Here is a 23,464-nt window from a genome sequence, read left to right as displayed (position 1 = left end):
ACCCCGTGGTCCCAGAGGAGAAGGGTGCTCAGTACCCTCCATGAAAACTGAAGACACCCCCCCACCGCGGCCACGTCCGGTAACAGCCCTTCTCTTCTGTTCCACAGACGGTCCAGCCTGGTCATCACCACCAAGATCTTCTGGGGAGGAAAGTAGGTGCAGCAGCGGGCGATGCTTCCGGCTGGGGTCAGGATTCAGGGGCTCCTGGGGGCGTGTGCGCAGCCGTCTGCCCTGGCTGGCGCCCGTCCCTACTGACATCACCTTCCAGAAAAGCAGCTTTGGCTGCATTGCCTTTTACTCAAACCTTGTTTTTTATTTTTATTTTTGTGTGTTTGTTACTTTTTCTTATTACAAAGGTAACATCTTAAAAATTCTGGAAAACAGAAAATTCACGAACCGTCTAAACCATTCCACCCTCCCTGGCCACAGACCACCACCCCTGCCAGTTTCCAGGGGTCTGGCCCCCACATTCTCTCTAAGGCTGGACAAAATCGGCTCCACAGAAATTCTAAATACGATTCATTCTTAATAAAAAAAAAAAAAATCCAAGGGAAACGGAAGGACAAATTGAAACGCAGACCCGCCCTCCCCCTCCGGCCACCCTCCTCCCCCAGAGCAGCCAGCCAGCAGCAGCCCTTCTCCCAGCCTGCACGAGCCTATCCCTGTAGCCTGTGGTTTATCCCCCAAGTGGAATCAGACTGCACACGGCGTGCGCTGACCTACTTTTTTTGGCCTAACATTGCATCATAAACATTTTCCCCAAAACCACTTGCAACATCACACACGCTGTTGTCCTGTTTTTCAGAGCGGAGACCGAGAGGGGCCTTTCCAGGAAGCACATCATAGAAGGTGAGGGGCGCGCCCTGGCCCCACACGGCCCCCCACACTCACGGCACCCTGCTGCAGATGCACGAATGAAGAAAGTCAAGTGCCTCCGCCCCACCACGAGGCCCCCCGTGCCCTGGTCCAACCCCCTCCTTCCACCCGGGCTCCACAGCATGAGAGCAGGGCCCCTGGCACCCTTAGATGGGCAGTGTTGTCTCGGGGAAGACAAGACAGGCCTGGGTTGCAACCGGGGCGGGGCCCTGTGCTGACTGGGGATCCCGAGCAAGGGACATCGCTTCCCCAAGCCGCTGCAGCAACATCTGTAAAATGGGTGTGGGAAGAGGCCCACCTCTGGGGTTTCGGGGAATGGGGAGGAACCCAGAAGGGGTTGCAGGTCAGAGAGCCAGGCATTCCGTGCACAGGAGTGGGGGGAGGGGGACAGAGAGAGATGGTCCGGTAGGCTGTCTGGCTGATCCTACGTTTGTATTGTCTTGGTGCTTTTTCCATCAGTGCTCACTTTCATCAAGGTAATACACTCGCTCCTTTAAAAATCAAATGATTAGGGGCCCCTGGGGGGCTCAGTCGGTGAGGCATCTGCCTTCGGCTCAGGTCATGATCTTGGGGTCCTGGGATCGAGTCCCGCAGCTCGGGCTCCCTGCTAGGTGGGGAGCCTGCTTCTCCCTCTGCCTCTGCCACTCCCTCTGCTTGTGCTCACTCACGCTCTGTCAAATAAATAAATAAATTCTTTTTTTAAAAAATCAAATGATTAGGAGGCTTTGCTGCCCACCCCCAACCCCAGCACTTGACTCTGCAGCTCTGTTCTGACCTGCACTAAGTGCTCCTTGGTGATCTGTGTCTTTGGGGGTGGGACATAGCTGCAGCACCCCCTCCCTGTGCGGTGACCTAGCTCTCCCCGTCACACGTGGGCCACCAGGGGACCTAGGAAGGCGCCCCTTCATTCAGTCACAGAGCATTTGGCCTATGGACCCGACCAGCACCCACTCTGCGGTGGGAGCCCCCTTCAGTCCTGCCTTTCCATCATCTCAGGTGGCGCCCATTTCACGTGTGTCCCCACACAGTCCGGCAGCTCCTGGTGCCACGGGCCTCGTCTCTCTTCTCTTGCTCCCTGAGCCTCCTGTGCCCGGGTCCCCGGAATGTCTGTGCCGAAGGTGACGGTCCCCTCTGACTCCTCCCCCCAGGTCTGAAGGCCTCCCTAGAGCGGCTGCAGTTGGAGTACGTGGACGTGGTGTTTGCCAACCGCCCAGACCCCAACACGCCCATGGAAGGTAGGTTCTCTCTGCCGGCTGCCACCAGGGCACCCGGGCCGCTGGTCACAGGCGCTGGTGAGGGCGGGTGGGGGTGCTCGGGGCCCACAGGTGTGCCCTGGCACCTCCAGGCCAACACCCGCCCGGGCCTGGCTTTGGGTCCGCCCCCGCTCCCCGCCCGGTTCCATGCCCCCTCCTGGGTTTGGAACTGTGTGGAATGTTCTCTCCTCTCAGCTGTTGATATTTTGTAGCTAAACGAAGTCACGAGATGATGGCTCTTTGCAACTGCTGTGTTCTCTTCAGTCACATTCCTGCTCTGCCGTTCTGCGGGGGGCTTCAGGGGTCTTTTGCTCTGGGGGATAAATTGTTACTTAGAGGAGAAAAAAATGTGCAGTGCTTTGAAAAGCAGTTTTGGTTTCTTGGCGCTTATCTATTCTTCCCACTCCTGCGATCTCCGCCCCCCCATCCCCCCCCCCCCCGACTTCCTGCTTCAGACTCTCATTTGTGCTTTGCTGCTTCGGGAATTTGGAAAATTAAGTTGTGTTCAAGTTATTTTTTCTTCATTTGTTTCTCTCTATATACATATGTACCGTGCACACGTGCGTGTACATATATGTGTATGTGGTGTGTGTGGTTGGTTTGGGTTTTTGGTTTTTTGGGTTTTTTAACCAAACAAGTACTCTGTGAAGATTTGTGCTTCCCTCCCCTGCCCTCTGTCATACCGCGCCTCTCGGTGTTCCCACAGCTATAAACTCTGGTCTCTTTAAATCTTTCTTTATCACCAGGGGACCCATTTAGTTCCTCCAAGTCAAGGACATTCATCGTAGAAGGTACACAGTACCCTTAGCCCGACTATTGACTCCTGTGTCCAAGCTGCATTTTATGAGACAGTGGTTTTATTTACACCACTCTCTTTCCCCCCAAGACAAACTTCTCCATAAAATGCATAAAGGAAAAATAAGCACCCTATCAGAACATCTTGCCAGTGAAGGAAAAGCAAAGCGGTGTGGAGCCCCTGCCCCCCGCCCCTGCCTGGCCCGCCTGTCATTTCATCCCTCCCACTCCCCCTGTGCATGACCCGCGGCCCGCGCCCCCCTGCCTTGCACTGCCGTGATCCTTGGGGGGCCGGCTGTCTGTCTGCTAGGGCTCCTCTTGATTTGGGGATGCTGTGATCAGCGCCTAAAACCTTGACCCTGGATGGTCTGGGAGAGGGTTGGTAAGACCAGGGGCCCACGGGAGCAAACATCAGGGACCCCAGAACATGTGGCTTCCAACAAGTCTTAACTTCATAGGGCACATTTGCTAAGCTCCAGCTTCCAGCAGAAGCAAAACCCCCCCTCCCAGCATGCTGGCTCCTCCGTGAGCATGACGGCTGCGCGTGGGGCTCATGTCCCCCTGGACGGGCTGGACCACCTGCCACTCTCACCCCTTGCCATGAAGCCTGACCCCTCCATCAAAACCGAGTCATTTGTCTTCTTAAACAATACCGACGTGAGCTGGCAAAACTCTGAGACCTGGAGCAGCCTCTGGCCAGGCTTGGTCTCTGCCTGCCCCTAAGCTAAGGGCCTCCGCAGGACCCCACCCCAAGGGCAGGCCATGATCTCCCTGGGAGCCAGGCTGCGTCCCACGATGGACAGGCTCCTGCCTGCCAACTGGCACTGCCACCTGACCCCTCCCATGTATTATTTGTGACGAGACAGTAGGTACTGTGGGTTCTGGCAGCAGCTAGACGGATTTGGCGCTGCTTCTGTTCAACAGTATTAAATATTGAGGTGAAGGACAGTTGTCCCTAGTTGTCCCTGTTCCTGGGGCCACTGACACGGGCATGCGCAGAAGCACAGAGCGCCGTGATCCCATGTGTGGGCTGCGCCCACCGCCGTCCGCTGCCCGGGGACCCCTTCTCTCTCAGGCCAGCCACTGGCTCTCGCGAACTCCTGCCCCAGGGGCCTGTCCCCCCCCGCCCCGGCACCCGGGGGACTCCCCTGTCGGCATGGAAGGGGCGGTGCACGCATCGTGTCATGTCCCTCGTTTCTCCGGTCCGGAGAAAGCCACGCTCCAGGGATGGAGAGGCAGCCAGGCTGGCGGGCGGGGGTGTCCCCCACTTCCCTCTCCGGCATGTGGGCCTAAGCCTTGGCCAGAAAGAATCGGCGGTGATGCTGCATGGTCACCAGGGGCCCCTAAGGGTGTTTCTAAAGAACGTGACAAGGACAGCCGGCCGGGAGCCTGAGCTTGGGCTTGGATGTGGGCAAATCTCTTGCTGGGACCCTCAGGCCTTCCGACAGGGCGGTCTCCTTCGCACTGAGTGGTGTTGGCAGTCAAACCCGGCGGCCTGTTGGTGGGCCCTAGGGGTCGGGGCGGGGGTTTGAGCTTCCCTGCCAGCCCTCCTTCCGAGGATAGGCAGAGAGGAGCCCAGTCCCTGCTCTCGGAAGGAAGGAGAGGGCACGGTTGGCCTGCAGGCCTGGTAGCCCACATGTGATTTTTCAGGGGTCCTGGGCAAACCCACTGAGACCAACACCCCAGAAGCCCCAGCTACCTTAGCTTTCTGCTGAAAGAGGGGACCTCAGCCAAAGGGGCACTCAGGGACCCAGGACACCCCAAAACAGAAGTGCTGCTCTCAGCGGGAGAAAGTGCCCAAGGGCCTGTGCCATTTGGAGGGGGAACTTTATGAACAAAGCCCGCCTTCTCCTTCCTTCCTCCGGCTCTCCCACCCCCTGCAGTCTTCAGGGACCCCAGCCCCCCCCATCTTGGGAGCAGATGAGGAGCAAGCCACCTGGGGAGAGACGGGACTTCCAGGGGTCAAGGTTGCTGCTTCGTTTCTAGACACACTTGTTCTCCAGCCTTCCTTCCCGCCCTGCCTCTGGCAGTGGGACTTGCAAGCACTGTATGGGACCAGTGAGGGATCTGATGAGGTAGCCCTTCCCCCACTCCCCCCCGCAAAGCTAAGAGACAGCTCGAAAATTTTCAATTGGAGGCCAAGTCTGTTTTAAAAACCACAACATCCCCGTGGACTGAAACCGCCTGGCGTGGGAGCGGTAGGAAGGCTATAACCGGCAGATCTGTTTCTTGAAAATTTTGAGTACTGGGAAGAACCTATGACCCTGCTGGGGTGAGGGTCCCTTGCCTGATACAAGCTGGTTTGAGAACCTGGGACAGATACAAACGGGGCTTTCCGTGGCTACTTCCGGCTCTGGGGGACACGAGGGGAGCTCCACTCTGCAGCCCCCCCACCCTGGGAGCATCTAGGGCCCCGCCCTGCCCTTTGTCCTGACAGGTGCCACTATGACCTCTCCGTTCAATTCTCAGATCCCAGTGCCAATCCGGAACAGCCTGAAGTAGGAACTAAAATCAGGCAACAACTGTGGTGACTTGCTGTTGCCTTTTGCCAGCCCGATTCTTCCCCAAACTAGAGAACCCGCCCCCTCCCATTCGACAGTCCAAAACCACGTTCTCTGATATCACCTTTCCCTCATCTCTCCAATTTGCCATAGAGATGCCACAGTCCATCTAGAACCCATTTTTCAAAGATCCATCCCCCAAGGATGGGGAAATGGTTTTCAAGACCAGCTTCTTGGATCGTGGTTCCCTTTTTCCTGTGGTCCCGAAAGCCCCTGCCACACCCGACTTGGGAGCCAGGAAGTACACTGCTTGCAAGACACCTGTGCAGCTCCCCCTCCTCCCAGCGCCCCACCTGTATTTGCAGAATGTCCCCAGGCTGGGCCCCACGTCCCCGGGCGCCTCACCCCCAACCTGCAGTTTCCCCTTCTCTCCCAACAGAGACCGTGCGCGCCATGACCCATGTCATTAACCAGGGGATGGCCATGTACTGGGGCACGTCGCGCTGGAGCTCCATGGAGATCATGGTACGGTGATGACCTCTCCACGTGTGTGTGTCCGTGGGACGTGGGCTCCCAGCCCCATTCTAGGGATGAACATCCAGGACTCCAGTGCCCTTGGTCCCAATGGCATGGATAACTGGGTCCTACCACGAGGGACAGTCTGGTGACGTGTGGCAGCTACATCCATAGGCAGGGCTCTTAACTTGAATCCCAGCACTGTGTGGCCCTGGACAGATGGCTTAACCTCTCTGAGCCGTGGTTTCCCCACCTGTAGAACAAGACCACTAGGATGACCTAGCACCCCCCCCCCAAGGCTATTCTGCGGACTGAGAGAACAGGTGTGAAGCTCTCAGCAGAGGAGCCATGGCTCAGCTATCACTCAGCCGCAGTAACAGTGCCAGCCACGTGCCCCGAGCTTTCGTGACGCTCCAGTTGCTGTTAGATTTGAGGGCTCCCGTGGACTAACTCCCATTTAATCCTCACAGCACCCTACAAGGTAAGTGTTGCTGTCATCCTGTTTTTCTAATGTGAATGTTGAGGCACAGAGAGGTTAAGTAATACACCCAAGGTCACACAGCCCATGTTAAGGTCAGTCTCCAAGCTGTGCAGCTCTGGGCCTGGACTTGCTCAGAATGTGAGCCGCTGTTGGGAGCCCTGCTTCCGTCTCATAATCCCTGATATTTCCCCTCTCCCACCCTTTCAGGAAAGCGTCCCCTCCCCTGTCCCTTCCCCCCAGGGAGCCATCAGAGACAGAGGGCTGCAGATGTTTCTTGATATTTCTGGGTATCCCAGAAGGGTCAGCAGGATGCCCCCCTCACCCGCAGAGGCAGGCAGCTGGAGGCCCAGGGTGTTGGAGAGCAGAGTTCTGGGGACCAGGTCTTCCAAAGGCTGACCTTCCACCCCTGCTTCCAGGCCCCCTCCCAGCCTCAGCGCTTCCCATGCCCCTCCTCCCAGAATTCCCCACATCCTGGTGTCCTTGGGAGGGGGTTTCTCCTCTGGTGAGCCCCAGATTTCTGCTTCATCAAAAATATGAAGCAGAATTTCCAAGTTCAACACAATTCTAGATGCCTGCGATTTTAATCACCCTTTGGCATTTGCAGTATTAATGAGCATTGGGCATTTTTCTGAGGCTGCCTGGAGCCAGCACAGAGCTCACCGAGGTGTCCGTGTCTTATCCTCATTTTACAAATGCAGTAGCTGGGTCTCAAACCAAAGGGGAAAGGGCCTCTCACGCTGGCGGGCCGGGCTTCCCCAGGAGTCTGTCTGGAGACAGCAGCCCTGGCTCACACCCGTCTGGTGGGAGTGGAGGGAGAGTCTGCAGAGTCCAGGCCTTGAGCTCCAAGTCCCAGAAATGGGCTGATGCCGGCCACTCTCCCCTCCTGGCGTAGCATTTCCTGCTACTGCCACCGTCATCCCAGGGCCAGGGCCCAGCAGTCATGATCTTGATAAAAACAGTAACAGCATAGCAGGCAGGCACTGTCCTGAAGACTGTGAACAACGTTGGCTCATTTGATCCTCAACGACAGATGGGGAAACTGAGGCAGAGAGGAGTGAGCTCCTTGTCCAAGGCCACCCGGCCAATAAGTGCCAGAACCCAAATCTCACTACTGAGTTGTGCGTTCCCCCCACGCCTTCAGCTGTGGGGTTCCCCCTCTTTTCCCAGCCGAGGGGGTCGGGGGGGACAGGCTAACAGTTTCCCAGGAAAGCCATGAATCTCCCCAGAGAGGAGGGTGGGGGGAGAGCAGGTCGGCCTGCTGTTTCCTGGGGATGCCTTTGTGTCTCCTGTCCTGCTGCCCAGGCAGCCCCCAGACCCACTGACGGACAGGGACCACCCATGGCCTCCTTTGCATCCCTAGGAGGCCTACTCCGTGGCCCGGCAGTTCAACCTGATCCCGCCCATCTGCGAGCAGGCCGAGTACCACATGTTCCAGCGGGAGAAGGTGGAGGTACAGCTGCCCGAGCTCTTCCACAAGATAGGTGGGCTGCCCCGCCCCTTCCCCTCGCCCCGCCCCGCCCGCCCCGCCTCCTCTCTCCCTTGCTCCGCCCTTCGCCCCCGCCTCCGCACCCCCTTTCCCGGAACCCTGGGCCTGACGTCGCCTGGCTTTCCTCTCCCAGGAGTGGGCGCCATGACCTGGTCCCCTCTGGCCTGCGGCATCGTTTCTGGAAAGTACGACAGTGGCATCCCGCCCTACTCGAGAGCCTCCTTGAAGGTGAAGGAGCGGCCAGGGTGGGAGGAGGGGACGGGCAGGCGACAGGCATTTTGGACTGATGGGGCTTTGGGGCCGCCGCCCGGGGCGGGGCCCCTGTGGGGGTTGGATCCACGACAGGGAACCTGGCGCCCCTGCTGACCAGATCCCGCCTCTGGAAAGACTGCCCTTCCACTCCGTCACCGCCCCCCACCTCGGGTGGACCTTCACAGCCTGGACTGGGCCCACCTGGGCTATTTGGGATGGCCCCTGCACTGACAGATTACCCCCCCCCCACATTCTGTGGCCCATCACCGAAACCCCTGGGCTGAGGGCTGCAGAGCTGCCTCATGGGTCACGCAGAGTTGATCTCCTGGGACAAGCCCCCCCCCCAACATAGTCACATCTCTGCAGTGGGGATGAAGGAGGATCTCCAAAATGCAGGGTTTGGGGGAGGAGGAGCAGTCAGAGAAAGGCCCACCCAGGTCAGGGCAGATCCAGCCCCGGAGTTCCCCTGCCTCGGGTTCGAGGGCAGGAGTGGGTGGGATGGCCTGTCCCACCCACTCCTGCCCTATCCACAGCCAAGTCAGGCAATTCCCTGGAAGGCACTGCAATCCCAGGGGTGGGGCAGGTGAAACCACAGCTCCCCCAGAGCTTGGGGTAGGGGTCCTCGGGGCCAAAGGCCAAAGCATTCCTTCCCAGGCTTCCAGGCTCCTTGTCCTAGCTCAGGGGTCCAGGCTCAGCAAGCCCCCATGTGGGCTTCACATTCCACAGGCCCCATCCTTCCAACTGCCCAGCTCTGTTCTATGGTGGGACGTGGTTAGGCCGGGGGTGCGGATGCTGCCTTGGCACAGATCCTCGGCCGTCTGTATACTGAGGTCCAGGTGACCTGCCCTCACCTGTGTGCTGTGCTCTTCACCCCCCACAACCAGGGCTACCAGTGGCTGAAGGACAAGATCCTGAGTGAGGAGGGCCGGCGCCAGCAGGCCAAGCTGAAGGAGCTGCAGGCCATCGCCGAGCGCCTGGGCTGCACCCTCCCCCAGCTAGCCATAGGTAACAGGACATGGGGGGGTCGGGTTGACCGTTGTCCCTGGGGCCATGTCAGAAGTCCTTGAGTGCCAGGACCACTCCCTCCATTAGCCAGCCATAAGTAACGGGGCCCAACATTCATGGGACAAGAAGGGTGGGGGGTCATCCCTGAGCATGGGGGCCACCTCTCCCCCTAGAAGCAGCTGGTGCCAGGGCTCTCCCAGAACCCTCTCCAGCCCCGTCCCGACATGCTGAGCTGCAGGCTCACCAGGACCCTCCTGGGCACCCTCAGCCCCACGACCGAGAGGCTGGATCTCTGTGGCCCAGTTAGGGACAGGGCAGCACCAGGAAGGGCCCCGGCACTGGGTGTGTGTCCCTCACTCTGGTCTTCCTACCCCAGCCTGGTGCCTGAGGAACGAGGGAGTCAGCTCCGTGCTCCTGGGTGCTTCCAGCGCAGACCAGCTAATGGAGAACATTGGAGCAATACAGGCAAGTTGGGGAGGGGGCTGCTGGGTGTGTCCCCCACCCCAGGCCCTTGGGCCGAACTCAGGGTCGCAGTCAGTCATCCGTCCAGCCCATGTTTGTTGGGCACCTGCAATGGGCCAGGCAGTTCTAAGCGTCTGGGCTATAGCAGAGATCCCCTAAAAGCCCCGCTCTGAAAAAGCAGACAGCACTGAACGCAAGATGTGAGGAAATTAGACTGTGAGGGTGATAGGCCCTAGAGCAGGGGCAGGGGAGTTGGTGGGCACAGAAGGGTGGCGGTGCTGTGGGCCCAGGCTGAACGGGGTCGTGGGGTAGGCTTGTTGAGAAAGTGACATGTGAGCAAAGGCTCCCAGGGTGAAGACTGGGACCTGCAAACACCTGGAGGAAACTGGTCCAGGAGCAGAGGCGGCTCAGGTGGCATAGGTGGGTGTGGCCTGGAGCAGAGGGGGTGGGGCAGTGTCCTGGGCACTAGGGACTTTGGTGGCGGTTAAGTGAAACAGGAGCCCCGGAGAGCAGAGGAGGGGTCTAGTCCCCACCTACATTTTAAAAGGATCCCTCTCTCCCCGGCTGCTGAGTGGAGGAAAGAGTTTAGGGAACAGGAGGGGGGGCAGGGAGATGTGCAGGGAAGTGACAGCAGGCTCCTCCAAGAGGGTTAGATCCTGGATGTTGAAGAAGGTGAGGCTAACAGGACGGGGACGAGGGTGAGCGAGAGCATGGTCAGAGGGAGCCCGTGGCTTCTGTCACCTGGAAGGGCAGCCTTGCTGTTGGTTCAAGTAGGGAAGGCTAGGAAAAGTAGTTTGGGGGTGCAGAAATCGGTGCCTGGCCCTGGAATCTGTATTTGTGTGCCCTCTAGATGGGTTCTAGAGCATTCTGGAGCTTGAGACGCAGAGATAAACCCGGGCAAGCTTCCTCTCTGCCCCAGATCTCTAGAACACAGAAGGAGCATAGCCCCCCTCTGCTTCAGCTAGAAGCCTGATGTGATGAGGCAGGACAGGCCGGCGGTGACCGGAAGATTGTCACCCAGCCTCCTCCACAGGCCAGGCCAGTCTTGGCGGGATTCTGGTTAGCTCTTGTCCTCTCGCACACAGGTCCTTCCGAAACTGTCGTCTTCCATTATCCACGAGATTGATAGTATTTTGGGCAATAAACCCTACAGCAAAAAAGACTACAGATCCTAAGAAGACCCCGGCCGCTTGCCTGGACACTTTCCGTTTCCCTCCTAGTCTCTCTTGTTTGCTCGCTTAAGCTGTTTTGAAGCCAAGTCAGGGGTGTGGTTTGCATCAAAAAGAAAACACCACGGCGAGATGTCGTCAGGGAAAAGATCTCAAATTTGCTGCAAGACACCATTCGCTGCTTCGCGGGACCGAATTCAGATCCGTGCCGGGGAGACCGCGTGGATGGGGCAGGATGTTGGACAAGTCCTGCCCCAGCCCCCCTGCAGCCACTGCTCACCCTCCAGGAAGAAACCACGCGGCTGCTCCCAGCCTCGGCCCTTCCCAGAGACACCTCCGGTCCGGGCCAGGCCGAGACCCGGCTGGGTCCTGCGGGCAGCAGGGCTGGCCTCTCCTCTGCTGAGAACCCCCACCTGGTGTTGGGGGCGAGAAAGAGGAAACCAGGTCTGGCCCTTCCCAGAGCCCCCTCCGCTGGGGCGCTGGACGTTGGGTGGGGCCTCCCCGGTGGGGATCTCCCTCACCCTCCCTCTTGCCGAGGGCTCCCGGCATTTTACGATGGGCCCGACCTCCGATTCATTCCGCACCTCCTTCAGCACCCCCACCTGCCCAGCGGGTCTCTCAGGGGCCTTCCGAGCTGTCCCTTGACCCCCACCCCCACCCTTGCCGGCAGGGGCTGAGACCCAGGGGGATTCACTATCAAGTGGGGCCCACAGGAAGTTCGGGGTCTAACCGAGCGCATCGCCCTGCCAGCTCCCCCCCCCCCCCCGCCCCACACAGTTGAAGAGCCCTGTGCCCAGAGCAGCCCTGAGCACAGGGGAGGGGCCTGAGGAGCGGGCTCCAGCCCGGATCCCTCCGGGGCCCCCACCTGCCCTCCTGGCCAGGCGCTCCGTCCACCGCCCCTCTGTCCTGGCCGCTGGAGGCCCTCGAGGTCTCGCCTGTGTAGCTAGCCTGTGGCTGCTGCGTGCAGGGGAGCGTGCTCCGCTCCGCCTGGGCAGTGGCCTTCGGGTCTGCAGAGAGACCGCACTTAGGTCCTTTCAGTGAGGGCTGGTCCCTGGGGCATTCTGTGCGGCATGCCCAGGGCCTGGGGGGCCTGAACATCTAGCAGGAGCCCCCACAATCTACGAAAAGACCCCAGGAGCCTCTCCCTGGAGCAGTGCCTTCTTCAAGGCCTCGGATCCGGCCGGGGTGAGGCACCCCACGTTAGGGTGCTAAGTCTGGGTGCCCAGAGCTTGTCCCCTGGGCAGACAGGCAGCAGGACCACCCCCGGACCTGCACACACCCCTGTGAAGAGGGCAGGATGGCTGAGTTAGTCATTCCCTTCCGTACACCCACCCCCAGCCTGGAACAGACTGAGGACAGAGTTGAGGAAGGACAGACAGAACCGTCAGCCCCAGGCTGGGAAGATGGAGGAGGGGAGGCGCCTGCAGCCAGGAGGCCCAGCTCCCACGGTTCTGAGGTATCGGCCTCTGCTGGCCACGTGGGGGCAGGGGCCAGAAGCCCACGCCGTAGGGCGGCCCCCACCCTGACACCCCCAACACCTTCACCCGCACTGCAGGTGACTGGGTCTGCTTTGCCTTCAGACAAGCTGCTGTTGGAGGGGCTCCTCCTGCCATTCTCAGAGGGCCTGCTGGCCAGTCCTGGCGGGGCCGAGGCCTGGGAGAGACACACACGCAGGGGGCACCTAGGGAGGGGAACAACTTCCGTTCCTGACATGTGTGCTGACCCTGGAGTCTAGAACCCTCCCCCCTCCTCCTGGACCAGGCCCCTGGGGGTCATCTCCACCAAAACACGAGGCACACTGTGGGTGTGGCAAGCTTGTCCCCACAGGGCCCCCTGGCCTGCAGCCACTCCCCGCCACCGCACGGGATGGGCAGGGACCAGTGCTCTGGGACCAGACTGCCCACCCCTCGCTGGGGGAAGAGTGGCTGGGCCCCCTTCACACTGCTCCCCGCCCCCGGCCTGCCCACTGCCGGAAGATAGGCCAGGGCTTGCGGTGGGGCTCGAGGGCGGGGCTGCTGCCCCCCTCACCAGGAGCCACACCTGGGAAGGCCGCAGGTTTGCCAGAGGGAGACGAGGGCCCTCAGAGTTGAGCTGCGCCAAGGCCGAAATGCCCATTGCCAGGACCCAAGCTGCTTCCTGACCCTGGGGGTGCCATCCACAGCCTGGCTCCCGTGTCCTCTTTTTCCCACAGCCGCTGTTAGGGAGGCCAGGGTTCTGCTTCCTGGAGGAGGGCCCCCGACTTAGAAGGGGGCTGGTGTGGGGGAGGGGGTCAGGTGGGCCCAAGGGCAGCCAGAGTCTGGAGACAGGAGGCCGGGCAGAGACAGGCCCTGTAGGAGTGGCCCAGGCCCCACGGTGGGTTTAAGGCCAGCTGGCCTCATGCCACCTGGTGAAGGGCAGCCCCCCAGGAGCCCCAGCTGCCCGCCGGTCAGCCTCCAGCCCTCCCCTTGAGGCAGAGTGTGCCCAAGGGGACCCTTGGGGAGTACCCAACACAGGACAGAGGCCCAGGCTGAGGGCAGGGCTGGCCTCAGTCTCCCTCGCTGACACACGGAGCCCCCACCATTTCTCATCCCAAATCCCCTGCGAATCCGAGATCCCGAGGACGAATCCGAGATCCCGAGGACGACAGAGGGGCTTACTGCGTCTTCTGTCCTCTTCCCGTCATGTAAATAACGCGCTTTTCTTCTCTCCCCGTTTTTTTAACGACTGCGGCCCCTCAGCTAACTGCATTCCCTACCGCAGGCGGAGACTGCCTTACGCCTCGCGCTTGCAGACGACACAGCCGAGATACAGCCACCGTATTTATGGAATGACAAATAAAACCCCAGCCTGGCGGGGGTCTGCGGCTTTCTGCTCCTCTCATTTCCAGGGCCGGTCTGTGGGCAGTGGGGGGGCGGGGAGAAGGCTGCCACCTGCAGGGGCCGGCCGACTGCCCCCAACCCCGAAATTCTGAACCTGGGTCAAAGGGTAGAGTTGGGGAAAAGGGCCCTGGGGAGAAGCTGAGACTGGGGACTCTGAGGCCCCCCATAGCCCAAGTGATTCGGGGATGGGGTGCCCCCCCACTACCCTCCACACACACATTCTCTGTTGCTGGGAAGCTGCTCGCTGTCTGGGTGCAGAGAGATCAGGGTCCAGGGAGCCCACCGGGTGCCACTGGGGGCTCAGCGTTTCTCTGATGCCATGTTGTGTTTGCATTTAGGGGTGCAGGCGGGAGAGATAGGCACCACCCTTTCCTGGGCCCCCCTTTCCCAGCAAGCCCCTCAGCCTCATGAGGCCATGTCTTCTCAGGTGGGAGCTGGCTTCAGGTACTGCCCCATCCCCCACATGCCTCCCCCGTCTCTAGCTCCCACCCCCACCCTAGATGAGTGAGAATCGAGGAAAACACTTTGATTGAATCCTTTCCCAAAGGATTTATTAAAACACAGAAAACCAAGACACACACACAGAGTACAAAGTAAAGGGGATTGTGTCGGCTGCAGTCCCTGTCCGGCCGCCCACGTGTCCTGCCAAGGACCGGACGGGTCGCCACTCACGGGGGCTCAGCTTCCAGCTCCAACCCCCTGGCCAGGACCCTCCCAGCTGGGACCCTCCCAACTCACCCCAAAAGTCCCTGGCCCCTTTGCTGGCCTGGGGCTGTACCCAGGGCCAGGGGCTTGGCCCCCCTTAGCTGGACCAGCTGCCAACCTGGGTGGGGGTCTGCTCCCCCATCCCCCCATACTCCGATGCACAGGGGGCACGACCCTTCCCTCATCTCCAGCACACAGGAGCCGAGGGGGGCTGGGACCCCCATCTCCATGTCAGGGGTTCAGGACATACACACACACCCAACGGGCCCTTTCTGGGTTATCGCACCTAAAAAAATACTTTTGTTTAAAAAAAATCTGAAAACTAAGAAAAAAACCCAAAACACAACGCCAATGACTTTGGGCTGACGCACCACGACCTGTAAACTTGCGGAGATATAAAATGGGGCAGGAGCCAGCTTCCTCGCCGAGACCGCGGTGGGCACAGGACAGCCACAGGCGCAGGGAAGGGCGGGACCTCCCCCGCCCCCCACCTCCCAGCCAGGCCCCCTGCCCAATTGCTGGAGGCACTCCTGTCCCTGAGCCCACCCTCTACACGACCCTCTCAGGCCCTCAAGAGCCCTGGGACCCGACATTTGGGAGCAAGAGCTGCGGTGTCACTGGGGCAAGACTCGACCAGCCAGTCCGGGCTGGGGAGGCCCCCTGGGACCCTGGAAAGGGACCCCTGAGGAGCGGGAGGGCGGGCACCGGCACCAGCTGTGGCTATCAGCAGGACCTTGGCCGTAACTTGCAGAAAGCAAAGGAGCTTCCGCGGGTGGCTTGCAGGGAGGGTCTGCTCACAGGGAACGCACTTCCGGGGCAGGCGCGTGCGAGAGGGGGGCCCTCCGGACGTGGTCGGTCCAGCCCAAGCTCCCCTCGTCGCCCGGGAGCCCAGCAGGCAATGCTTTCCGCAACTGTGGCCCCCAGGTGGTTCGATGGAAAGCCCCCTCAGCCTGGTTTAAATAATAGGGTGGCTGGAAACAAAAACGCGGGCCAGCACGGTAGGCTTCTGCTCGTATGCAAAGCCCCTCACTCTGCCAGCAGCAAAACCCAAATCCCCCAGCCGGGGGATGCCGAGGACCGCGGACGCCCCGCTCCCCGACGCCACGCGTGGCAGGAGGTAACTGAGAAACTAAGAAGAAAACAGTCTGAGATCCATTTTCCTCTCCCAAACCAGCCGACCAGAAACCCACTCCCCGATTGCCCGAAGCCCCCCACCTCACCCCGGGCCTCCAGGTGCTGATGGTGGAGAGCTGAGCCCTTCCCAGACCTAGCCATCACAGACATGAGTTCTGGCCCTGTAGAGGAGGGCCAGGGAGAGGCCTGGCCTGGAAGCAAAGACGGGGGGGGGGGGGGGGGGACAGAGAGAGGCTTCCTGGGGATGAAGGGCTGACAGCAGGGGGACCACCAGCCCTTGGGGCAAGGCAGTGGAGATGCGGGCCCCGGCCCTGCCACCGTGGGCCTCCTGGCTGGACACTCCAGACCCATCCATTGTGGCCAGGGGAGGCCAGCACTGTGCCCAATGAGGCCAGCCCCAGGGCTGACTCGAGGTCTGGGAGGGGAGTGTCACAGGGCTCCAGGGTGGGAGGGGGCTCATGTGGTCACCTTGCCTGTGGCCTGAACCAGGAGCCTTTGCAGGGAGGCACCGAGCAGAGGATACTACAAGCCTGTGCTCACAGCCCCGTGGGAACCAGTGGCCTGGGGCAACCCTGCCCTTCCCAGAAGGCGAGGTCAGCGCTGCTGCATGCGGCCTGGAAAGCTGCGTGCCGCCTTCGGGGTGCTCGCCCCTGCACCCACCCGCGGTCCTGAGGCAGAGCCAGCCTCGGGGGTTCTGAGACTGAAGTGAGGGAACACCAAGATGGAAGAGGCTTTGGGGTCCAGCCCTCAAGGGATTCACAGAGAGCCATTTACAGAGGACACCCGGGACCCCATGAGACCTGGCTAATTGCCCAAGAGGCCCACAGACAGGCCCCCATATCTTGGCCCCTCCTGGATTCTGTAGCCAGGACACTTCCCCAGAAAGCCCCCTGTCCAAGGCTGGGAAAACCCTTCAGGCTGAGCCAGGCAGAGGAAGCATAGGACACAGGCCCAGGGCCTGGCCCGCTCCTCCCCACCAGCAGGGGCCCTCACGGGAGACCACCGGCTGAGTGCAGGAGGGGGCCCAGTGGGGGTTCCCCACAGGAAGCCTGGGATGCTCCAGCTAGGAGGGCTGGACGGTCATCAGGTCCAGTCCCCAGCCTCCACATCCAGCTTTCCCCTGGCCCTCCGACAACGCAGCAAGGGCAGCTGTGGCCCCGGTCCGGGTGGCAAGTGACCTGATCGGGGCCTCTCCAAGGACAGGAGGACAGGGATAAGTCCGGGCCCCAAGGGGTAGCCAAGTTTCCTTGCATCTGTGGCCATGAGGCCGAACAGGGAGTGTGTACCTACAAGGGGTGTGACGGGCCTCCCAGGGCACAGGGCAGGACCAGGGTCTCCTGGGCCACCCTCAGTGCCACTGTGACCTGCCCTGCTAGGATGCTAACCACATCCCCACAGAGGGCAAGCCCCTCCCGCAGATGCTGAGACTAAGGCTCTCGCGGCCCCATGCCACGTGTGCAGGCTTCTCCCCTCCCTCCCAGGGGCCCAGGCTGCATGTGGCCTTCCCGGCAGCCCGGCCGTAGTCCGCTGCTGCTAACAGAGTCCAGGGCCTGCAAGACAGGCTGGGCCAGGGACAGACACCTGCTGACAGGCTCCCCTCCCCCCCCAGAGACAGCATATACCTGGTGGTCTCCAGCCCCAGCAGGAAGGGGGCGGAAGACACCCCCAGCCCCGGGCACCAGCCGAGGTCTCTACCCTGGGGCCGGGCAGCCACTCCCCAGTCCTGACCCATCCAGCACGGGGGAGCCCCGAGGGGCAGGGGCCAGAACACGGGCAGTCAGGCAGTACAGACGGGGTGGGGTGGGCGGGGGCACACGGAGGGCTCTCCAGGTGGGCCGAGTCCACGGGGCAGCAGCAGGGTTTCTGGGATCTTCCCTCGCAGTCTGGAGCCCGTTGACAGAGAGACGTGAGTGTGGCAGGTTAGACCCCTCCATACGTCACTCAACTTTTATATCAAGACCGACTTCGTTCAAGTCGTCAATAGGAAAGTGCAAAAGATGTACAAAGAAATGAAATCTCCTCTAAGAAGTTGTCCGGCAAAGCGGCCGAGGGGCACGTCCCGGTGTGGTGGGTGTGACGCTGGGGGACACTGGCATGGTGATGAGGTGGCACTTCTGAGCTCCGGCCCAGCCAGGCCGGGCCTTGTCCCCCATGGGATGGCATTACTCAGTTTCCCTTTCCGTCCCAAGGTGGCAAGGCTCCTAAAAAGGCGGTAGCTTTTCTCTCCTGTGGGGGTCGGGCAGGTGGCCCGGCGGGCGTGGCTGCAAGAGGCCAGTCATGGTCACCCGGCTGCGCGGCCAGGTCTGCGTTAGAGGGGAGCACCCACCACCTGTCCCAGCCACCTCCCATCAGAAGGTGCGCCCGAGCCAAGGCCCCCCTGCCACGTTGGAGGGCCAGAGAGGCCCTGGGAAGAGAGCGTTCTGAGGGGGCGGTCAGGCTGGAAACCCCCAGCGCCTCCACCCCAAAGCGGGGGGCCCGGGGGGAGGAGGCCGGAGTGAACTGGCAGTTTTCTGGGAGTAAGCTCCCCTCTCTTAGCCATTTTCACCCTAAGCCACCCCCCTTGCCCTGGGTGGGCAGCCGATGTCCTGGGGTGCCCACCACCCCGCCGGGCAGTGGAGGCGGAGCCGTGCAGACCGGGTTTGGGGCGGACTCACTGCCGTGGACACACGGGAGCACGCCCGCCGGCATCAGGGCCGATCCTGGCCAGGCCCGACTCGCCAGCCCGACGAGGGGGACAAGGGACGGTGGGGCGTGCAGGGGCAGGCTTACCTCAGCTGGAAATGAGCACTGCAACAGAGGGAAATCGCGGGGACAGCTAGATATCTGTGAGAGAGAGAGAGAAGCTCGGCTTGCCTGCGGTGACGGGGGGTAGGCCGGGCCCCCAAGGGGCGCCCCTGCACGGGCTGCCCAGAAGCGGCGGGCACCTACCGGTCACATAGGGCCCCAGGGGCATCTGGTTGTAGTTGACAATCCCTCCCGGTCCAGGGCCCCGGAAGTTGGGCCCAAAGTTGTTGTTGTACATCTGGGAGTTGCCGAAAGCGCCCTGGAGGCAAGGACCCAGGTTTAAAGGTCGTAGTCCCACACCCCCCACCCAAGCCCCCACCCAGGGGCGCCCAGGGCTTGTGTGACAGGGACCGGGCCCAGGGCGCGCGGGCCGAACCTGACCTGCTGGATGGTGGGGTCGCCGGCTCGGTTGGTCAGGCGGCTCAGGATGCTGCGCTCCGACATCTGGAGGCGGGCGGCCACGGGGGGGATGCGGGACAGCATGGAGGGCAGGCGCGTCACGTCTGCTTTCATGTCACTCAGCAGCTCCTCCAGCTGGTTCAGGACTGCGAGAGGGAAGGGGGGACGGGAGGAGCTGCGGCCCACCAGCGGGCTGGTGCTCATCTGCGAGGGGGCGATCGCCCTCCCCGGCCGCTGGCACAGAGGGCGCTCCTCGCCGGCCCTCCAGGCCCACAAAGCGGAGACACGCCACCTGGGCCAACAGCACGTTTCCCCAGGGGCCCAAGGGCTGCCCAGGGAGAACCAGAAACTCTGAGCCAATGCTGGGCTTCAGCCAGGCCCTCCACCAGCCCCCCGACTCCCAGGGAGGCCTGCGGCCCAGGACCCCGCTGCCTCAGGAGACACCTCCCAGACACAGCAGGGTTCAGCAAGTCCAGGGGCTCTCGTGTGAGCTTGGCCTCCCCCATCCCTCTAAGCAGCCTGGGAGCTTCCTGAAGACCCGGAGCACAGGAGTCTGAATCCCAGGAGATCGTGGCCAATTACTTCACCACCCTGAGCATCGACGTCCCCGTCTTTAAAACGGGGCAATAAACCTCACCACTTAAGGATATTACGAGCATTAAAGAGACGCCGTGTTTAAAGCATATTGTCAGGCCTTGATAAGCAAGAGTGTGTAAGTCGAATAGACTTCTGAGTTAGACCCCCAGACCAGGGCCTACAGGGAGCAGACTTCGAGAAGTCCAGAGAAGGGAGGGGCTAACTTTCCCTGGACTGGATGATGGACTGTCCCATCCTGGCCAGGAGGCTACACCCTCTGGGCTGACCCCTGCCCCATCAGTGGCCTCATCGACGGCCAAGGACCCACAGGGCAGGAGGAAGGCAGGTAGCCGGCCTCTGGGAAGTGGGCTCGCTCACCCTTGTGTAGGACAGCATTGGCCGGCTTGTTCCCAGCGAGGGACTCCTTCGACAGGTGCTGGTGGCTCTCGGCAAGGCACTCCACCTCGGCCAGGCGGGCGTTGAGGGCCATGGCGGGGTGGCTGGGGTCCTGGGTCATGTTAAGGTACGCGGCCCTCCGGAGCTGCTCCTCGATGACCAGGGCCTGCTCCAGCAGCTGTGGGATGAGGCCGGAGGCACTGAGCACTGGCCTGGCCCCTCCTCCACCAGCACCCACCCCCACGGGCCCTGGTCTGCTCGTAGCCCCTCTCTTGGAGCTCTCACCAATCTGGGTTCTCTGCACCATCACCCAGAGCAGGGACACCCGCCCAGGGGGCCCTGGGCCAGATGCAGGACCCAACACACTGTTCATTGATCGACTACATGACTGACTACATGGTGGACAGCCTGGCCCACGTCCAGATATATGAGGAGGGGGCTGCTGCTGCCTTGCCCCGGGCCCCCCATGTCATCTGTCTTCTTGCAGCAGCCCCTCCCCTGCAGGCTCTGGCCTTCGGGGACTGACCTTGAACCTGCGGGCCAGAAACTTGTTCTTCATCTCCAGGTAGTTGCCCTTGTGGATCTCAGACTTGAAGGGCTCGTTGAGGATCATGTATCTCGGGTCATTCTGGATGTCCTGCCAGCGGGCGTAGCCGTGCCTGGTGGGCACCGTTAAGGGCAAACCGGGCCATGGGGTGGGAGGTGGGAGGGCGAGGGGGGAACAGCCTGGGTTCAGCATCCTGGCTGTGTGTTTTCAGACACGTCATTAACCTTGGCTGCAAGGTGAGCAAGTTGATGGTGGTGACAGGACAGCGGACCCCGACAGGTGCCCTCAGGGGCCCAGACAGCACTGAGGCTTCAGGGACCGCACCCTTCGTCCTAACAATCCGGAGGGCGGAAACTTCAAGTCCCAACGCCCACACCTGTGACCTCATTTGGAAATGGGGTCTTTCTAGATGTAGTTAAGAAGGGGTCATCCTGGGGGTGCCTGGGTGGTGCAGTCGTTAAGCGTCTGCCTTCGGCTCAGGGCGTGATCCCGGTGTTTTGGGATCGAGCCCCACATCAGGCTCCTCTGCTATGAGCCTGCTTCTTCCTCTCCCACTCCCCCTGCCTGTGTTCCCTCTCTCGCTGGCTGTCTCTATCTCTGTCAACTAAATAAATAAAATCTTTAAAAAAAAAAAAAAAGAAGGAGTCATCCTGGATTAGGGTGGGCACAAACCCAGTGACTCCCGTCCTTCTAAGAAGAGGACATCTGGACCCAGACACACAGACACCCAGGGAAGAAGGCCATGTGAGTGCAGGGGAGAGACGGCAATGGAGCAGCTGCCCAGAGAACCAAGGACTGACAGCCACCGCCAGAAGCTGGCGGGAGGCAAGGAAGGGTCCTCCCCGAGAGCCGTCAAGGGAACAAGGACACACAAGAAAATTATCGTGCCCAAGGTCCCACGGTTAGTGGGGGGCACAGTCAGGATTTGAACCCAGGCAGGCTGGCTTCAAACACCTTCACCTCCACGACAGGAATCAGTACACTACGGCCCCCAGGCCACATGGGCACCCAGCCCATTTTTTTAAACTTTTCCTGGAAGGTGGTCTCACTCACTGGTTTACTAACACGCGTGGCTGCTTCTGCTAAAATGAGAGAGGAGTAATCACTCCGCAAAGCCTGAAACATTCACTCTCTGGCCCCTTCCAGGAAAGGTTGGCTGACCCCTATTCTAGAACACTCCCCCTCTCCTATAACCAGGTCAGCTTTGCTGAGGGGCTTTCTGTGGGCAGCTGTGAGGCCCTCCCTTTGCCCCTGGGAGGTCTGTGCTCAAATGTCACCTCTGAGCACCCATTAGAAAATGCAATCCCCACCCCCAACACTCCATTTGCCCCTTGCCTGCCCTGTCCTGTTCTGTTGAACGCCACACTTCGCTACCCTACGGCATTCCCCATCTGTCCCCAGCAGGATGTGAGCCCCAGGGAGACAGGGATTGGGGAATGCAGTTCAGGGTTGCACTCTCCACGCCTGGCACGTAGGAGATGAGCAATCAAGACTGAATGAATGACTACGAGCCCACCGTAAATGGCAATGCCCCCTTCAGGCGTCATTACTGGGAGGAAGGGAGGTATGTATCAGCCAGGAGTTAGGGCTATTTGTTGTAAAGTCAGAGGGATGGGCTGAGGCTTATTACCTGTGTGTCCCTGGGCAAGTCACATGGCCTCTCTGAGCATCATTTCCTCCCCTGTATAACGGGAATCACAGTGGTGCCCCTCGAGGCTGCTGTGCGGACGGAGTGAGCACGGGGCATAAAGGCACGAGCCACAGCCGTGGTCATCACCGTCGTCCCCATCACCACCAGTAAAGGGTCCTCAGCACCTGATCCAGAGCGCTGGCTCCTGACTCCTCACCCCACACACCCCATGTCCCTCCTCGAGGTCCTCAGAGGAACAGGCCGGAGTCCTGCCCCGCCGGGGTTGGCCAAGGATACGTCACGATGCCCGCCAGCAGCCAGTAGTCATGGCGTCGGTGCCAGATGTCGTAGATTTTCCCCGAGGACACAGCAGCACGTTCCTCATTCTGCCACAGTGTGTGCAGCTCTGGGAAGCCAGCCGAGGGGAGCGGAATGAGGTGCCCCCCAGTCCCTCACAGAGGCAGGCATAGGAGAGTGTCTTCCTCATACCCACCATCTCCCCAGCCCTGGAAGTTCAGTACTCCAGGGTTGCCAGTAAAGCTTATATACTGTACTTTCATGAACCATTCACACTTTAGTATAAAATGAGCATCTGCCCAGACTCCCAGGACTCACAGAGTTAGGAAGCCCGTGACAAAAACCACCCAGCTCTCTGCCCACAGCCTCAGCCCAATACCTGTGAAGCCCCCATCTGCAATGTTGAACATGAATTTGAACTTCCCATTCTTGTCCTCCTTCTTCCCCTCCTCATCTTCCTCTTTGTCACCATTTTGCTGTGTTTCAATGGGCTCCTTCTCCTCCACTTTGGTGTCATCTACGGGAGGATGGACCCATATTCATTTATCCATCTGAAAGGTACTGCCCAGGGGCCTCTGTCCACCAAGCACCGGGGACTGGGGACCCAAAGGCAAGTGGGAGCCATATCTCCTCGTCCTCAAGGGGCTCACAGCAAAGAGGGATTTTAAACAGACAAACCAGCAGCCCCTCTCTCTGCCCTGAGCAGGGAGGGTGGGCTCCAGGCCCAGGTGCTGCTCCCCCACTCAATCAGGACCACCTGGGAACCCAGGTCCGAGTGCTGTGAAAAGTGCACAGTAAGTTAGAGGCCAGCAGTGCTGTCCTGGGGAGTCCCATCTGAGGATAAGTGTTCCAGAACACTCCAGCACCTACAGGTACACAAAGTCTCTGACTGAGCCCCAAATGCTCCAGACCAAGCTCTATGGCCCTCTCACTTTTCTCCCAGTGGTGGCTGAAACCACAGGAGGGATTAGGAGAGGGGTGGCATTTCCCCCCTGCTGAGGGCTGGGGAGCCCGGGCTCCTGCCCACCAGTGCCAGTGGGTGGGTGGGTTAATGGATGGATGGTGGCGCCCATGGAAGCAGCAGGAGGCCCAACAGGGTCCAGACGGTGCCCTCAAGAGCCCAAGGGTCACAGGACAGAGCACACACAAGAGCCCCAAACCTGGCCTGAAATCACTGCCATCCCCTCTGCTGTGAATCAAGCTTAGCTCCAGCTTGTCCAGAATTTTCTCCTTCTCAGGAAGCACTTCTTCTGCAAGACAAAGGGTGTTTGCTGAGTAGGGACAGGTCCAGGACAGACAAAGGGGACCCCGGGCTGCTGGCTTTCCAACTCCATTTCACCCA

At 60.6% G+C, this 23,464-nt stretch overlaps 2 protein-coding genes across 7 annotated transcripts in view; one reads left to right on the top strand and one right to left on the bottom strand.

Moving 5' to 3' along the window:
* Positions 1–13,640, top strand: part of KCNAB2 (potassium voltage-gated channel subfamily A regulatory beta subunit 2) — an 86,197-nt gene extending 72,557 nt beyond the window's left edge. For 4 of the 6 annotated variants that reach the window (XM_087858246.1, XM_087858248.1, XM_087858245.1 and 1 more), the window contains 8 exons: positions 108–152; positions 806–849; positions 2,025–2,111; positions 5,865–5,950; positions 7,783–8,136; positions 9,045–9,165; positions 9,542–9,630; positions 10,713–13,640. In XM_087858246.1, coding sequence (XP_087714372.1) covers positions 108–152; positions 806–849; positions 2,025–2,111; positions 5,865–5,950; positions 7,783–8,136; positions 9,045–9,165; positions 9,542–9,630; positions 10,713–10,802 — 916 coding nt within the window. In that variant the 3' untranslated portion in view covers positions 10,803–13,640. The remainder of the gene's footprint in view (positions 1–107; positions 153–805; positions 850–2,024; positions 2,112–5,864; positions 5,951–7,782; positions 8,137–9,044; positions 9,166–9,541; positions 9,631–10,712) is intronic. The other 2 variants (XM_045803520.2, XM_045803517.2) reach the window with 1 other exon arrangement.
* A 548-nt stretch (positions 13,641–14,188) lies between these two features.
* The window catches only part of CHD5 (chromodomain helicase DNA binding protein 5), a 59,348-nt gene continuing 50,072 nt past the window's right edge, over positions 14,189–23,464 (bottom strand). Inside the window, exons 34-42 of the mRNA XM_087858273.1 lie at positions 23,283–23,372; positions 22,502–22,639; positions 22,123–22,231; positions 20,175–20,307; positions 19,631–19,826; positions 18,659–18,822; positions 18,422–18,536; positions 18,263–18,316; positions 14,189–17,754 (exon numbers count right to left, since the gene is read on the bottom strand). Coding sequence (XP_087714399.1) covers positions 18,309–18,316; positions 18,422–18,536; positions 18,659–18,822; positions 19,631–19,826; positions 20,175–20,307; positions 22,123–22,231; positions 22,502–22,639; positions 23,283–23,372 — 953 coding nt within the window. The 3' untranslated portion in view covers positions 14,189–17,754; positions 18,263–18,308. The remainder of the gene's footprint in view (positions 17,755–18,262; positions 18,317–18,421; positions 18,537–18,658; positions 18,823–19,630; positions 19,827–20,174; positions 20,308–22,122; positions 22,232–22,501; positions 22,640–23,282; positions 23,373–23,464) is intronic.

This window comes from Ursus americanus, chromosome 33 (assembly GCF_024610735.1).
Source record: "Ursus americanus isolate L20-20 chromosome 33, mUrsAme1.1.p, whole genome shotgun sequence".
In the NCBI taxonomy this organism is placed as follows: domain Eukaryota; kingdom Metazoa; phylum Chordata; class Mammalia; order Carnivora; family Ursidae; genus Ursus; species Ursus americanus.
Note: the sequence above shows the minus strand (reverse complement) of the source record. Positions and strands in the feature narration are given on the sequence as shown.